Genomic DNA, 15,114 nt, shown 5'->3' with positions numbered 1-15,114 from the left:
TTCAAAGTATATTGAGACAAGAATATAATTTCTTGTGAGATTTTTCTCACATTAAATGGGTAGGTCAGGATAAAGGTCAGGCTATAGCAAATGGACTAACATGAAAGCCCACTGAATAACAAGTAATATACATTTATAATGCTGAAATGCAATTAAATACATTGAATGAATATATATATATATATATATATATATATATATATATATATATATATATATATATATATATATATATATATATATATATATATATATATATTTTTTTTTTTTTTTTTTTTTTTTTTTTTTTTTTTTTAAATTATTGATTCTGGTCATACTCTCAACTGAGTGAGGCAAGCTGATGTTTTAATAAGGAGATCTGAAGTTGAAGTTTTTCTCGTTCCAGATGAAGGTTTTCCTTCTGCAGTGTCAAAACATCATCGGATAAATACTCTGGGAGGCAAAAGACAGAAACACTTTACGTTTCTTTGGCATAATGGCATAATATAGGGTGGTCTTTGCGTTTAGATTTTGTGTAGTTGAAGGCCCAAATATCTAGCTACATTCCCAGATGTTAATCATATTCAATATAAATATTAACAAATGTCATGAAAGTATTTCAATCAGTATGTTAATTCATTACACGCACACACACACACACACACACACACACACACACACACACACACACACACACACACACACGCACACACACACACACACACACACACACACTGAATACATTTTACGTTGTGGTTATTATGATTGGCAAAAGAGCAGGATGGCACAAATAATTAGCTATGCCAATCATTTAAATGCAAACAATGACTAAATGCACAAAGGCAGATATATTTATGTTGCATGTGGTGTTTCAGAGGTGAAGCGTATCATTAAAAATAATAACAAGAAACACCCAAATTCCAAGCATTTTGTCTTGGACTGTACAATCTCCTTTGCCTGGGGCAACTCATTGTGAGCTCTTGCGCTGCCACACTTATGGTGAGCAATGAGTTCAACTAAATTACCACTTCATTCTTTACCTGCGGAGGCATTCCTGCCACTTCTCTGGATATGATCTGTCATCCAGAAAGGAAGGGAGCTTCGCAACTCCAGCTCAACAGGGTAGCGGTCACTCACTTTCAGTGCCTGTGGACGAATACATAGCAGATCTCGAGATCATTCCTCCTGTTGTTGTTACTGATGTGACATGACATTCCAAGAAACATCGTATCATCCTAGGAGCTCACCAATTCTTCTGTCAATGAAAACTCTCTGTGGAAATTGAATGGCCTGGCTGACTGTGGCAAAATGGCAGCAAGCATGTCGTCTCCATACACAACAATCCTTTTTAAAAGCAATGAAAGGGAGAAAGAACTTTCAACTCTTCTCTCAAAGAACAAGTACAACGCCTCCTCAGGAATTCCGTTAAGAAACATTTCTGATGAAAACATACCTGTCATAGGTGTGTGCATTCTTTGTATTCGCAGTGGTGTCCATATCGTCACTAATGAGCCAGTGAAAATTCTTGTCGCTGCGAATGCGAAGCTTTTTCATTCTTTTTTGAGAGACAAATTTTCCATCTGCATTGAAGTCACCTAGAATCATTATGTTCTGGGAAGAGGGGAGAAGGCAGATGACTGCTTCCTTTTCTTACATTTGCTTATGAGCAAAAGGAAGAATTAATTGGAAGTCAAACTCGAACTACAAAACAATCAAGGCACCCATGCAATACATATGCATTACTTACTGTAAATGAAATGGTCCCATGTCTTTTACTGTGCCCATAAAAGATATTCAACCACTTGTTTTCTTGTGTGTGTGTGTGTGTGTGTGTGTGTGTGTGTGTGTGTGTGTGTGTGTGTGTGTGAGTGTGTGAGTGTGTGTGTGTGTGTGTGTGTGTGTGTGTGTGTGTGTGTGTGTGTGTGTGTGTGATTTTAATCTTTTAGGTTGAATTTGAATTTCAAATACCAACACCTGATCTAATCTGAATCTAATTTAAAAATTGCTGTGCCAAAAGCAACCCTAACTAACCGAGCACTGTCTCCATACAGGCACGAGCCTATTTTGTTTATTTATACCAAACACATTGAGTTGTGGATTTGGTCTGACCTAACGAGATTCTGAAACCTGATCCCAGTGTCTACCTTCAGCCATGTTACCCAATGAGCGATCCAGTCACGGCCAACGCATATTACAATACATATTTTTACTTCTGTTTGGTTTTACTCGTCCAAAATGATGAACAGCTATGCAGTCCATCCAAACCCAAACTTCAAACCCAATCTGCAACAGACTCATTGGTGAACGTAATGCAATCTGCTCAAAATCCACAGCGACCCTCCAGCGTATCAGTGTTGCCAGAAATACAAAAGGTTGGTGCAACTCACATCCGTTTTCCATTTAGCCTTGACTGTCTGGAAGACATCGTAGAGCTCATCCAGCTCTTTCTCTGTGTCCCACTGTGTGGTACGGACTGGGATCAGCACTATATCTCTTAGCGCTGAAACATAAACTCAGAGCGGTTTAACTCTTTGCTTGCGTGACATTCACCTCGACTTTGCGTGTGCCGTAGAACTTATAAGTCTGTGATTGACTAACTTGACAAATCTTAGTACTTTGATTGAGGCTCTTGGCAAGTAAGCAACTTAACGTGGCCATATTGTACTCAGACATACATACTTGAAGACACTATGGCATTGTTTTTAAGGCTGGACGTGGAGGTAAAAAAGCATAAAGGCTTGCCAGTGTTGCATGGTTTGAAGTGCAGAATGTAGGGCTCCCTGCAAAAAACATCCATGTCACAGGCTTGGTTGTCTTCATATTGATAACAGTCAACCAGGTCGACCACGTCATCCCTTTAACACGTACAGAAAAGACACTTAAAAATCTTTACTGTGCATTTCAATGCCATACATTTTTACCTGTAAAGGAAGAGGAATTGTTCCTTGTATCTGTTTCTACCCAATCGGCTACTGAGCTGCTGAGCGTAGTGATGATTTGTATTGACTCTGTGAGATACATGGCAGGTAAGACACTGGCACAAGGAAGCTGCCTTGAATTAATTTCCAACTGAATGTGCTCACCTGTTAAGTTCCCTTACAAAAAGTTCAACCGCTGCGCCACTGACGTCCATCACTTCTAGAATCACGATGATGTCATATCGAGAAACAATCTAAAGATTTACATTTTATAAGAAACAAAGAACATGGTAAGTTTGTACTGCATATGTTTCTGGAATAGGTTACCGAGTGTTCTAATGTGCTCGGTCATGACCTTTGAGGTGTGTCGTACCTTAACCAGAGTTGATAGAACATCGGGATTTGAGACTTTTGTTAGTCCAAATCTCTGGACATTGAATGCAGCAATCTTCATGTCTAATAAATCAAGTTAAATATAATCTGAGGTTTAAAATCTCACAAAAATGTGCTCTTCCAAGCAGTCCTCACTTGCAGTAAAGTTAGACCTGTGCCTCACCGATAGTTTTTGTGTTTAATGGAGCGTACTCTATCCTAGAAGATTACAGCAGTGGCTGCTTGCAAAGTTTGTTTGTTTCGGAGAGAACTATGATTGGACGCTGACTTTCAAAAGGAAGAAAAGCAAGCTCTGACTGCATGACCGGTTTCTTGCAGGGAATGTCAAGCGATTGTTTTACTTGTTCGTGATTGGAGTGGAAACATGTGGAAAAACTGCCCACCTGCAATCACACACACTTGTCTGCTGCCTAAATAATGTTATGACCTTTGAAAATTCCTTTTATGAGCCACGTTAATCTGTACATTTTATTATACTGAATTGCATTAGCAGCAAATCAAACTAAGCACTAAGTCAAGGTGGTGGGTATAAAACCAAACTTACAAGTTGAAAAGTCAATGTAAAAGGTTCTTGATTAATGATGTCCGTTTTTTCCAATAGGAAAGTCAATCAAGCAATCTTTGCCTTGTTTTTCTATACCAAATGTTATAGAAGCAGTCAGGAGTAGTAAAATAGAACTGTGAGTTTATAGACTTGTGCTGCATCGTTTGATGGAGGCTTTGATGTCTTCTCAGACTTGATGATCTCACTTGTGGGTTTTCCATCCAAATGTTTCGAATTTTTGCAGAAGATTTTGTGAAAATGTACAAAACAAAATGAACATGTGACATATTATTATTTTGCAGATGTTGAGAAAGTATTTGATATTAGAGGTGCTTAATCACCCAAGACATTTAGCTGACAACAAAATTGATCACGGTCAGATTTCTGGTTGAGCATTTGTGGTTTGGAAGACGTCCGATCACAATTGTGTCAAGATCTACCACTTACATAGTCCTCAGGATTTATGGTGTCGTTCTCCGTCTGTATGGGAACGTAGGCGTCTTTTTGCGATAATGCAGAATAAAAAAGAAAATGCAGTGTCATAGGTTCTTTTCATGATTCCAGAAATATTTAAATTTCAACGACTGTTAACTACTGTTTTTACAGCACTTATACGGGTTAAAGGTTTGTCTAAGCAGAAAAAAAAACTTCAAACCTATACTCTAAAAGCAAGTCAAGAGGTCTGAACAAGTGAGGACTGGCCTAAATGTCCTCACTTCTCTAAAATGTACTCACTATGTCGGTAGTAAATTCAGAACGGCTCTCACAAGTATAGCATACACATACACTCGTATACACACGCACGCACGCGTTCAAGGGCTTTCGGCTTCTTTAAAAAAAAAATAACGTTTAAAACGAAGATAATTAAAAACAAATACTTCTGTCAAGAATACCGAAAAGAAATAAATGAAGGTAATAAATGCGTAAAAAATTTGCCCCGTGTGAGGCTCGAACTCACGACCTTCAGATTATGAGACTGACGCGCTGCCTACTGCGCCAACGAGGCGTGCTTCAACGATGGGGCGAGTATATATATAAACACACTTCCAAAACAATTTAGTTTTTGGAGAGTTTCGACCATTGTGCAGTATCTGATTGCCGGAGATCTCTAAACGGCGTTCATTACGAAAAAACCATCCTCGATCGCAAGCATCCATTACATGGAGGCATTTCATTGCACACCGCCGGACAAAAGCGTCGCAAAATATGTGAACTCGTCTCAGAGTGCTCACAAATTGACTTGGTGTGCTTGTGGGCCTGTTTAATCGTGAACAAAGCCAATGGACTTGAAGGAAACTATAACATATTGTCGGAATGGGAGAAGAAGTGAGTATGGGTTTACTGTACTTTACGCCACCTAACGGAAAAACATTAAATAGTTCTGTCTGTTCCTATGACTCACCGACGTAGTTGAAAAAAAAAACACGTTTCCAATTCATTTACACTGCACCCGCTGTAATTTCGCACTGCACACACGACGAGTCGATACAAACGATTGCTGGTTACACCAATTTACAGATACCAGCCGGAATTAGTTGGACATATACGTAAATAAAGACTTTTATTCCTGTTAAGACATAGTGATTAGTGTTACAAAATGAAGAACAAATATTTTAATGGGCATATGTAATAATTTAATGATCCCATACATACTATACATAAAATAGTTTACACCAACAACATGACAAAAAAAAAAAAAAAAGGTGTCACAGATCACAGGTTCACAAGTGGTTCAAGGTTCAGCAGATCGTGGTGGTGTTAGTACATGATGGAATCAAAACATTTATACACAGGATATATCTTGAAATCACACAACAAATAAAACATTGATTTGTAAGAAAATGCTGTTACATTATGATACATTTCTACATTATCGACCAGTCCAGCAGCGATGAGTGGGTTTGAAATTTTTACAACCTTAAATTTTTACTTTTACTTCATGAAAAAATTCAAGTAAGAGTTGATTATTGCCCCCTTCCCCCGACAGAAATGGGGTGAAACTCACTTATACAGTATGTGCTACCTCACGTAGCAGCCCAAACAAAAAGCCACTTGACCTCATTTGGCCCGTTTTCAAATGGCGCTACTGTCATTTAAGCAAACAAAATCCTCCATGTTACAATGAATATAGCTTTGTGACATTAGTTACACTCAGTGAAAATGAGATACAATCACATTTCGGAAACCAAGGAAGAGCATTGTGGTTCTTGTGGTTGCTATGGAAGCCCTGCAGCAAAATGTCAATTCTTCTTGGCTCATGATGGCAAGCTTCAAGCTCATTGCGACAAAGCTCAAACACGAAAAACAGGAAAATACGGCATTCTTCTGACTGCTCTGGCACTATGTGGCTCATTGGCATTTTTTTCTGTAGACTTCCTTCAAAAACATCCTTCTACCTCTGGCTTGTGCACTGACAGACACAAAGTGATTTGGAACAAGTTGCCCTATATTAGTTGTACATATTTGTTCTGTCACGTCTCAGAACAACACATCCTCATTGGTGATGAGCATTTCAACCACCAGCCTTTGGTAGCGAATGTCATTGAGTGCCGTCATGGCATCCAAGTCAGGTGATCTCATCAATGTGGGTCCAAAGACGATTCCAAGGTTCTCGCTAGACATAAGGTTCTCCTTCTCATACTGGGTCACCCTAAGGTAAAAGAGAGAAGGGCTTTTGTGTCTTGAAAAAGCTTAAAGCAAATTAGTGTTCATTTTGCCTTATGTCCCCAAAGAACTATGGTTTGGCTCAGTTTAGAGAAGTACAGACCCATCTTTTTATCTGTTCCATTGCAGTGTCATTTAATACATGACCCAAACTGCCCCACATTGTAACAGCAACTTTCACGGAAGTACCACTCCCAGTTGCAACAGTAACGGACATCATCAGTGTTGGGCAAGTTACTTCAAAACTGTAACGCATTATTTATTACTGTCATTTCAAAGTCATTAGTTACATTATTACTGTATTTGAAATGTAACGCATTACACTTTGCATTACTTTAATATTACTCTCACCACTATAACTGGAAATTTGGATTTGGCATTCTAACTGTAGCTCATTACACATCCAGTGAAAGGTCGGCTTAAGCCTAAAACCAGTACAAATCATTTCATCTGTATTGTCTTGTAAACCTTTCAAGACAAGATAGAAAATCATTTATATATATATATATATATATATATATATATATATATATATTATATATATGTATATATATGTATATATATATATATATATATACACACACACACACACACATTTTAATTCCTTTATAACTTAGCTTCACAGCATAGTGACACATCGTTTATGCTGTCGGCAAAAACAGCTTGTGCATTTCACAACTTCAATGTTAATATACAAGTGTTAATATGTTAATATTCAATGTTAATAAAAGGTATCCAGTGTGGATATGAACACACTACTGTGAACTAATGATTGACTGAATCCTCACAAGCACCCGTCAGTTCAAGCACCACTTGAAGACTTAAATGTTTATGCGCTGGTTGTAGACATTGTGTGCACAGTCCTCTTCTGTACATCCTTCTCCTTTTCTTACCTTAGGTTACACCGTGTAACACATATTTACCTGATTCAACGGTCATCAGTTCATCATCACTTGTATTGCAGTGGATTTTGGGTTAAGAATTCATAGCGCTAGAAAAAAAATAAATGTGGCAGGCAATTACCTCTTGAGGTGTGCCATGAGGTACCGCAACGACTCGCAATGAGCAGGCGGCAGTAGCTTCAGGGCCTCGTGAAGGGATTCCAGGCACTTTTCTGGGTCAGTAATCTCTGGAATTAGCAAAGTGAATAACGGCAATAATGACATTGAACCTGTAGTCAGTCCTCAAAAAATATCAAGGGGCCTACTTGCGGACTCGATGAACCGTGGGTAGGCATCATATGTGATGAGGGGAATGGGCAGCTCCCTGAAGTAGAGCTTGAGTGCGCCAGTGATGATGTTGATGTCCTCATACACGCTTGACGAGATATCCGCCTTCTCGCCATCTGTGAATACATTGCGGTGACAGGGGATGGCCGAATCACAGCAGTTTTTTCACGATGCTCACCTCGATCAAACGCAAGCTTGACATCTTCAACCAGTTCACTGAAGCCGGATATTCTATACAAACCCTCTGACTGGAGACCTGGAGAGTAGTGGGAGGCCACGGGTCAAAAGAAAAAGGGATTTGTAGCGGACTCCACCTTTGTCAGCTCCCGACGCCACTCACCTCTGGCTTCAATTTCCTGGATGCACATGTCAACCACCATGGGCCTTTTGGTGTTGTGCGCTTTGACAAGTGTGGTCAGGTCACAGCTGTATACCTTCTTGACATGACGCAGGTCTGGCTGGCAGTCGTTGGGCACAACCTTTGAGCACTGCTTGTGAACGTTTAAACCGCAGTCTGACACAAACAGTATAATTGAATTTTGAGTTAAGTACAGTGAGTCTCGCCCGTTTACATTTCAAACGCCATACTTTTTCACTAAGTTTTGCGGAGTGCATGCACACCTAGCAAACCAACTGTATGCTATGGTGCATAATGAACAAGCTACCTCATCAAACAAGCCCAGAGGTGCTTTTAGATAGGAGTTTTAATTTAATTTAAAAGTTTCCATGACCTTGCTCATAATTCAAAACACTTGTCTTAAATCATACTTGCTTATTGAAATGAATACAAATGCCAATAATCCAAATCAGCCTCCGTGTTTTTGAGGTATACCGCAGTTATATTGTACATTGTAAATGCAAACACAAATATTTTTGTCTTTTTTATTTGTTTGTTTTGACTAAACGGGCATGTAGCAACTCCTTATCGTGTGTGCGCCTTGCCCACCTGGGGGCAGTATAATACATTCACCCAATTAAGCCCACATTCTTCCTGGACATGAAAACATCCAAATCATATGCCATTGGTAACCTTTTGAAATGATTAAAAACGTTCTTTTTTTTTAAAAAAAAGAAGAGGGAAATAGTTGATGAAAAAGTGTGTTTCATGACCAGTCACAACAATGAAGACTCAAGAACGAAATTCGACATAGACTCCAGCCAGCACACGTTTTGCAGCATTTCACTCTGCGAGGCTTCCCTCCACAGTTAGACTCCCAGACTATAGTGGGCAATGAAAAGCATGGCTGGCATATGAATGCCACACTGTAAAAGAAGTAGAGAATCTTATCGTTTGCAATCCTCATGGATCTAAAACAGAGGAAGAACTGTTGCTCACTACTCAGTGTGTGCCAAAAGAAGTTGATTCACACAAGAATCATGATTCTCATTTACGACAATTTAAATAGATTTAAAATGTAATTAAATCAATAGTAAAAATAGAAATTGATACGCTTCGTGTCGGCTTCCATAATACGCGATCTGCCATGACGTCAGCCCGCAGCCATTTTGAGAAAGTCAATCTTGCTCACAGCAGGATGCACAAAAACAATGGAGATAATTCAACCGTCCCATCTTCATTGAAATCAGTCTTGTCGCGTTTTGCAAACTCGTGTGACAAACAAAAGACACACAACCGCAAGTTTAGATGCAATGCGTGGCCAGGAGTTTACATGTTTCACCCTATTGTTAACAAATGGAATGTCACCATCATGGATCCGTTTATTGTGTAAGCTTTCCCCTGTCGTAGGTCCAAATTACGTTGAAGCTGTGACAAATATTTCTGTCGCCTTCATATTAAAGAGATCAACAATGAGAATAATAGCGATCAGTCTTGTATTCTTCCGCTTTCCCTCACACGCAACTATCTTTGCCCTCTCGCGTGAGTATGTAAATTAAACGAGCTAAGCCAAAATCACACAACACAAAACTTCAGCACGTCCACAAAACTAAATAAAGGAAAAACAAAAGAAGATAAAATTTAAAACAATTTATGCAAACTTCAAGTTAATTTGCAAACACATATTCCTCATATACATGTTAATGAATGAAAATACCATCTCTACTGGACTAAATAGTGTTACAATTGTGACTGATAATGCTCCCGATATGCTCAGAGATGAACCGACTGGCACGCGTTTCATGCTTTGCCAACAGTTTCAATTTAGGCTGCTCACTTGAAAAACTTTATTTTCATTTATTGTTTGTCATAAATGTACTGATAAATATTAATATTTTTCATTTGGGAAATTTATTTATTTTTTTTTTTTTTACATATTTTGGAACTGCAATTTCCAATGACAATCTTGTTCTACATTTTTTAATGTTTTGTTTCATCTTATTTTATAATATAATAGCTGTAAAGTTTATAGCAAGCTGCAAAAAAAAAAAAGCAGTTGTCCACATTTTTGGTTTGGAAAAAAGTTTCTTACAAATCAAAACTTAATATATCTTTTTTTTTTAAAAACTTAATAAATAAAATTAAAATTGAAATAAAAAAATTACAAAATAACATTATTCTGTGTCGCAAAGAATACTTAATAGTATGATTCTTTGTACTTCAATTACACGGAAGCAGAAATCATTAATTAAATTGAATAGAATTCTTTTTGAGCAAAAACAATTTTGAATCAAAAATCAATTCTAAATCGAATTGGAGACCCCAAAATTGGAATTGAATCGTGAGATACCCATCCCTAGCTACTACTTTTTAAAGAAAAGACAAAAACGAGCATTCTTTGTTGCTTCTAGATGACGTAATTTTGCTGCATGGAGTTGTGCATACCTCAAGCATTTAACCAAGCTTCGTCCCATGTCCGGTGTGAGCTATCGTGTTTTACCTGCACACTTGACTCCTTGAGCGATGAGCCCCCACATGAAGTTGGCGCAGTATTCACACCAGTGAGGGCCACGGAATGTATGCACCTGATGATAGAGACACAATACTGTATGAATATGCATTCAGAAGCACAAAACACACACACATGCCTGCAAGTCAGTCTCACCTTAAAGTTGTGAACCTTCTCATATTTTGGCACCATGTCACTCTCCCGCAGCGTGGCTCGCCGCACAAGTGACGTCAGCTGTGAAAGGGCAAAAGATTTGATTGGCTGCCAGAAAGTGGAGACAGGCGATGTTGGTTTAGCTGGAACCGTGACTCCGTTGAGCTGGGTCCTGGTCATTACGACGGGGTCCAAAGCACTGCCAGCAACTGCCAGATGACGAACTGAGCTACCACTGCCGCCATCCAAACCAAGAGCAGCAGCAAACAACGAACCCTTTTGATGTGTGTGTTTCTCATTTCGCCTACTCAACTGCTTCTTACTTCTCCTAAGAGCATAAGCCTCACTGTTTGGCATTATGAGATGATTTAAACCGTATTCAGAGCAAAGGAGCAGTTTAAAGGATAAAAAGTTAAAAGCTGTAGGATCCAAAAATAAGCTTAACCTGGAAAGACATGTATGGAGTGCCTACAGGTGAGCAAGCCAAATGTGCATCCTAAAGGTTCTAACTTGACAAAAGTCACCCAAAGAAACACAAAATTAAGTTGATGATATGTAAATAAATCCAAAACATCTCCATCATCCTTTTGACTTGAACGGTGTTAGATCCATCAATCTGCAGGCGTGTGCCCATATAATCTGTCAGTGATATAATAATAACGTCTCATCAGTGTGAGAGAGAGAGTGGGAGTGAGGGAGGGTGAGTTGGTTTAAACAGGTCACATTCAGAGGAGAATGAACCAATAAGAGCGCAGCGATTCTTGCAGTCACGAAATCCTCTAGCAAAATGCTCCCTAAGAGAATGACAGTTTGTCTTGTATGTTACGTCACTATTGTGCTTCATCGACGACACGCTACAGGTAGAAAAGTGCAGATGTACCAAGTGCACTGCATGGAATACATTGCCCTAGGAACCTGAAAAAGATATACTGAGGCTAGAATTAAGAAATGCTCGTTATCCTTACCCTTTCTTCTGTGAGGTGGTCATCTTTGATGGTAGCCGGGCCATCAGGGGCTTCCATGCTGTGGGGCAAGTGTTTCTTCAGTGTGGGTTCTTGGTTTAGCGTGGTGTAGCCCACATGTTCATAAATCGGGTTTATGGTCATCTTGGCGATGTACTCTGCTGCCTAAAAGAAAGTCACAGTAGTAAAACACATGAAATGCTTTGGGGTGATAGAAAGCATGTAAGGGAAATTAGACACTAGAAATTGCCCTTAAGTGTGTTTATGATTGTAAGTGGTCGATCATCTCTGTGCGCCCTGCGATTGCTTGGCAACTGGTTCAGTGTCCCCCGCCGACTGCCTAATGAAAGCTGGGATAGACACCAGCACGCCTAGGACCCTTATGAGATTAAGCAGCAATAGAAAATGAATGGATGGAAGAATTCACCTTGGTTTCAATGTAAAGTGTGATGAGGCCATCTGTGACCAGGTCATGGATGGACTCAAACCTCTTCTCTCCGACAAAGTGCTTCCCATCATGGTAAAGACGGAAGTTTCTGGTCTGGCTCCCAAACCTGAATGGGACAATGGGCAAAACATCTTAGGCAAAGACTGCCCTTTTTCAAGAGACATTTAATAAGGTCTGGTAAAAAATAACTGACACAGAAATGCCAAATTGGGACAACGCTTTTTCTAGGCCTATCTGGATCAAGACTGTAAAATCATTAACCCAAAATCAAAACTTTCATTCACAGAGTAGTATTAATGGAAGGTAATTATAACCACGAGGAAAACGTGGAAGCAGACATGAGCAGGTGGAACACAGCTATGAATAGATCATACTGACCCAAAACCAAGTGGTGCTCCACTTTGGCTCAAGCTCATTCAGATGATGATGATTCATATTCACCAATAGCACAGTTGATGCTAACAATTAGTTAGAAGATGACATAAACCATTTACTGAAGTATGCATACCTCAGCGCCAAAGTATATGTGCCTGCCTGCCTCTGACTTTCTCGAATGAGGTAGCTGCCTTCAGCCTGACTCAGAAGCTGGTCAGCTTCCTCTCTGGAAATCATCCCATGGTACCTGAACACAACACAAATCTGCTGTTCCTATGAAAAATTCTCACAAGACACGCCTACAGAATTAGCTACTTACTCTCTTCCATAGTATTTGGGTCGATTGTCCACCTGCAGGAAAATTACACATTCACCAACCATGAAAAGTTTAGCAGAAGAATTCCATCCACAGGAAAAACTAATACTGTATTATTCATCAGATGATGACATTTTACTCTGGACCAGCATGTGAGTAGGTGTATGTGCGGGAGCAGAGAAGAGCGCGTGAGTCAAATAAAGAGCACAATACAGAATACTCGACTCATCCGTTTATGGACTAAACTACTCGACAGTTCAGATCGCGGCATGACACCAGCTAAATGACAATCATGTCTTTTGGGGCTTATTCAGCAACAGATAACCGAGTTGAATGAAAGTAGTCATTCTCCACGATTGATTTAAATTGTGCTCTATTTCTGAATGTGCAACATTTATGACGGGATCCCCATTTAGCCTAGTAGTACGTATGTTATCTGGCACGCACATTCAGTGGCAGGATGTGATTCTAATGCTGTTGTTTTCTGATATGCATGTTCTGCATAAATATCTATGTATGAGCAGGCCATTGTCTGAGAATAAATATAAATGCTAAATATAGTTACTGCACGTACTGAAAAAAAAAATCTAAAGTTGTCCAACCCCTAGTAAGGACCAGCTTTCGAACATAACAACATAGACAGACTGTAAAAATGACAAACATGTGTTTAATTAAATTAATATTTGTTAGCATAAGATAACATGAATCTCACCTCCCAAGTGCAGGTCAATCGACGTGGGTGTGGCGCCTCTTGCTGGAGTTGATACACTGTGCCAGGAAACACGTTAGACATGACATTTGAAGAGAGTTAAACTTCAAATAGTGGAAGTACAAGAATTGAGGCAATCAGACATACCACCCTAACCCCATAAATCCCAAAAATATATAAGCACTCACAGTAGGACTTCCATACCGGTGGTCTGTATTCATCATGCTCTGAGGACACATAATGTCATTGTTTTAAGTTACGCCTATTGAAGTTAATTACCAAAATAAATTAAAATGAGCGAAATGTGTGATGGAAAATGATAACTCCTTTTAGTGACAGAGAACTGTTTCCTGTCTTTGTGTAGTTTATGTTCATTATGCAGGCATTATCTGATCAACACTGTCCATTGGTACAATGTCATCATCAAAATAACCTAGAATCTTCTCCTGGAGGTTTTTCCGTCACCTCCCCAAAAAAAGTATAATAACCTGGTCAAAAAAGTGAGACACAACGTGATCCTTGACCTTAAAAATAAAGTTAATAAGAGAGTTTGCAGTATTCAAACAGTGAGATTTTCAGTAAATGTAAATAAACCAACCTATCTGTCAACTCAAATACCTGTGTTCCTAACCATCTTACTCTGGGGTAAGTAGGTAAATATTAATATTTGTATGGATTCTTTCTTGACTATTTTACATAAAGAACCCTTTGAATCTAAAACGAATTGAATTAAAATCTACAGTATTGCATTAACAGCACTTTTTGTGTTACACACTGTAGACAATCTAATTCCACAACCTGTTAGTGTAACAGCACGTAAAGTCAGTAAATTTCCAGTTTCTTTTAGTAAGAGCACATTGATAAGACTAAAATTATATATGAGACTTAACTACTGGCATCCTACAAGTTCAATGTACGTGATGGGAGAGAGAACAAATGATGTATGTATTAGTCAGGCGTGTGAAGACTACATTTGCAAACCTGATGCTGCTTACCAAACACATTTAGGGCCATCTTTGGTTCTTTAAGTGAATAACGATGATGGTGAACAATAGAAAAGTCACATCCACATTTCGGCCCTCAAGACCCTGCAAGTAAAATTAAGAACAAACAAACAAAAGAAACAGCAATATGTATCAACAGTAAGAATATGAATTGGAAGACACACGACTGCCTAAACGACAAATGAATCAGCAACAGCTCAGGATGGGCGTAAAGCTAACATTAGCAGGTTTGTTACTTAACATGTTAAATCACAACTCACTGCAATAAAAAAAAGACAAATCCTTGGATATTACTGTTGAGCCAAACCAGCAGAATGGTACTGCTAAATATGAAACAACACACCAGGTGTTGCAATGTAGCGGCTAGCTCTTTAAACGTAGTACAGTACTCACATACTAGCATCAATTCCACAATGTGGTCGCCATCTTGCTAGGTCACGTGAACCGTCTCGCCCTCTCCCGCTGTCTGTTGTAACTATGGTAACGGACCCTGACCATCGTATAAAAGCAATATACATTACCCCATGATGCATTGCGCCAGTTCATGCGTTATGGCGCGAAAATATCGCATCAC

At 39.1% G+C, this 15,114-nt stretch overlaps 2 protein-coding genes and 1 non-coding gene across 5 annotated transcripts; all 3 read right to left on the bottom strand.

The window, feature by feature from the left end:
• Positions 1-287: 287 nt before the first annotated feature.
• LOC148427948 (deoxyribonuclease-1-like) lies at positions 288-3,473 on the bottom strand. The gene is made up of 9 exons (XM_088407823.1): positions 3,271-3,473; positions 3,063-3,151; positions 2,901-2,987; positions 2,722-2,834; positions 2,367-2,479; positions 1,433-1,590; positions 1,227-1,323; positions 1,020-1,125; positions 288-432 (listed from the first exon to the last, which is right to left on the bottom strand). The coding sequence occupies exons 1-9, from the start codon at positions 3,349-3,351 to the stop codon at positions 320-322; spliced, it is 957 nt and encodes a 318-aa protein (XP_088263949.1). The 5' UTR covers positions 3,352-3,473; the 3' UTR covers positions 288-319.
• A 1,294-nt stretch (positions 3,474-4,767) lies between these two features.
• Positions 4,768-4,840, bottom strand: trnam-cau (transfer RNA methionine (anticodon CAU)). Its single transcript has one exon. It is a non-coding gene; the product is annotated as a tRNA-Met (tRNA).
• A 538-nt stretch (positions 4,841-5,378) lies between these two features.
• On the bottom strand, positions 5,379-15,005 carry LOC148427946 (N-chimaerin). 3 transcript variants are annotated; one of them, XM_088408459.1, is made up of 15 exons: positions 14,934-15,005; positions 14,532-14,624; positions 13,725-13,763; positions 13,540-13,595; positions 12,831-12,862; positions 12,645-12,758; positions 12,116-12,242; positions 11,692-11,853; positions 10,730-10,807; positions 10,565-10,649; positions 8,068-8,241; positions 7,906-7,983; positions 7,706-7,843; positions 7,522-7,627; positions 5,379-6,484 (listed from the first exon to the last, which is right to left on the bottom strand). In XM_088408459.1, the coding sequence occupies exons 2-15, from the start codon at positions 14,548-14,550 to the stop codon at positions 6,313-6,315; spliced, it is 1,380 nt and encodes a 459-aa protein (XP_088264585.1). In that variant the 5' UTR covers positions 14,551-14,624; positions 14,934-15,005; the 3' UTR covers positions 5,379-6,312. The 3 variants fall into 3 exon arrangements, with proteins under 3 accessions (XP_088264585.1, XP_088264586.1, XP_088264587.1); XM_088408460.1 differs by having other exon boundaries at positions 14,938-14,996; XM_088408461.1 differs by lacking the exon at positions 14,934-15,005 and adding an exon at positions 14,801-14,922.
• Positions 15,006-15,114: the final 109 nt, after the last annotated feature.

This window comes from Hippichthys cyanospilos, chromosome 2 (assembly GCF_059441005.1).
Source record: "Hippichthys cyanospilos isolate Australia breed blue-spotted pipefish chromosome 2, RoL_Hcya_1.0, whole genome shotgun sequence".
Lineage (NCBI taxonomy): Eukaryota > Metazoa > Chordata > Actinopteri > Syngnathiformes > Syngnathidae > Hippichthys > Hippichthys cyanospilos.
Note: the sequence above shows the minus strand (reverse complement) of the source record. Positions and strands in the feature narration are given on the sequence as shown.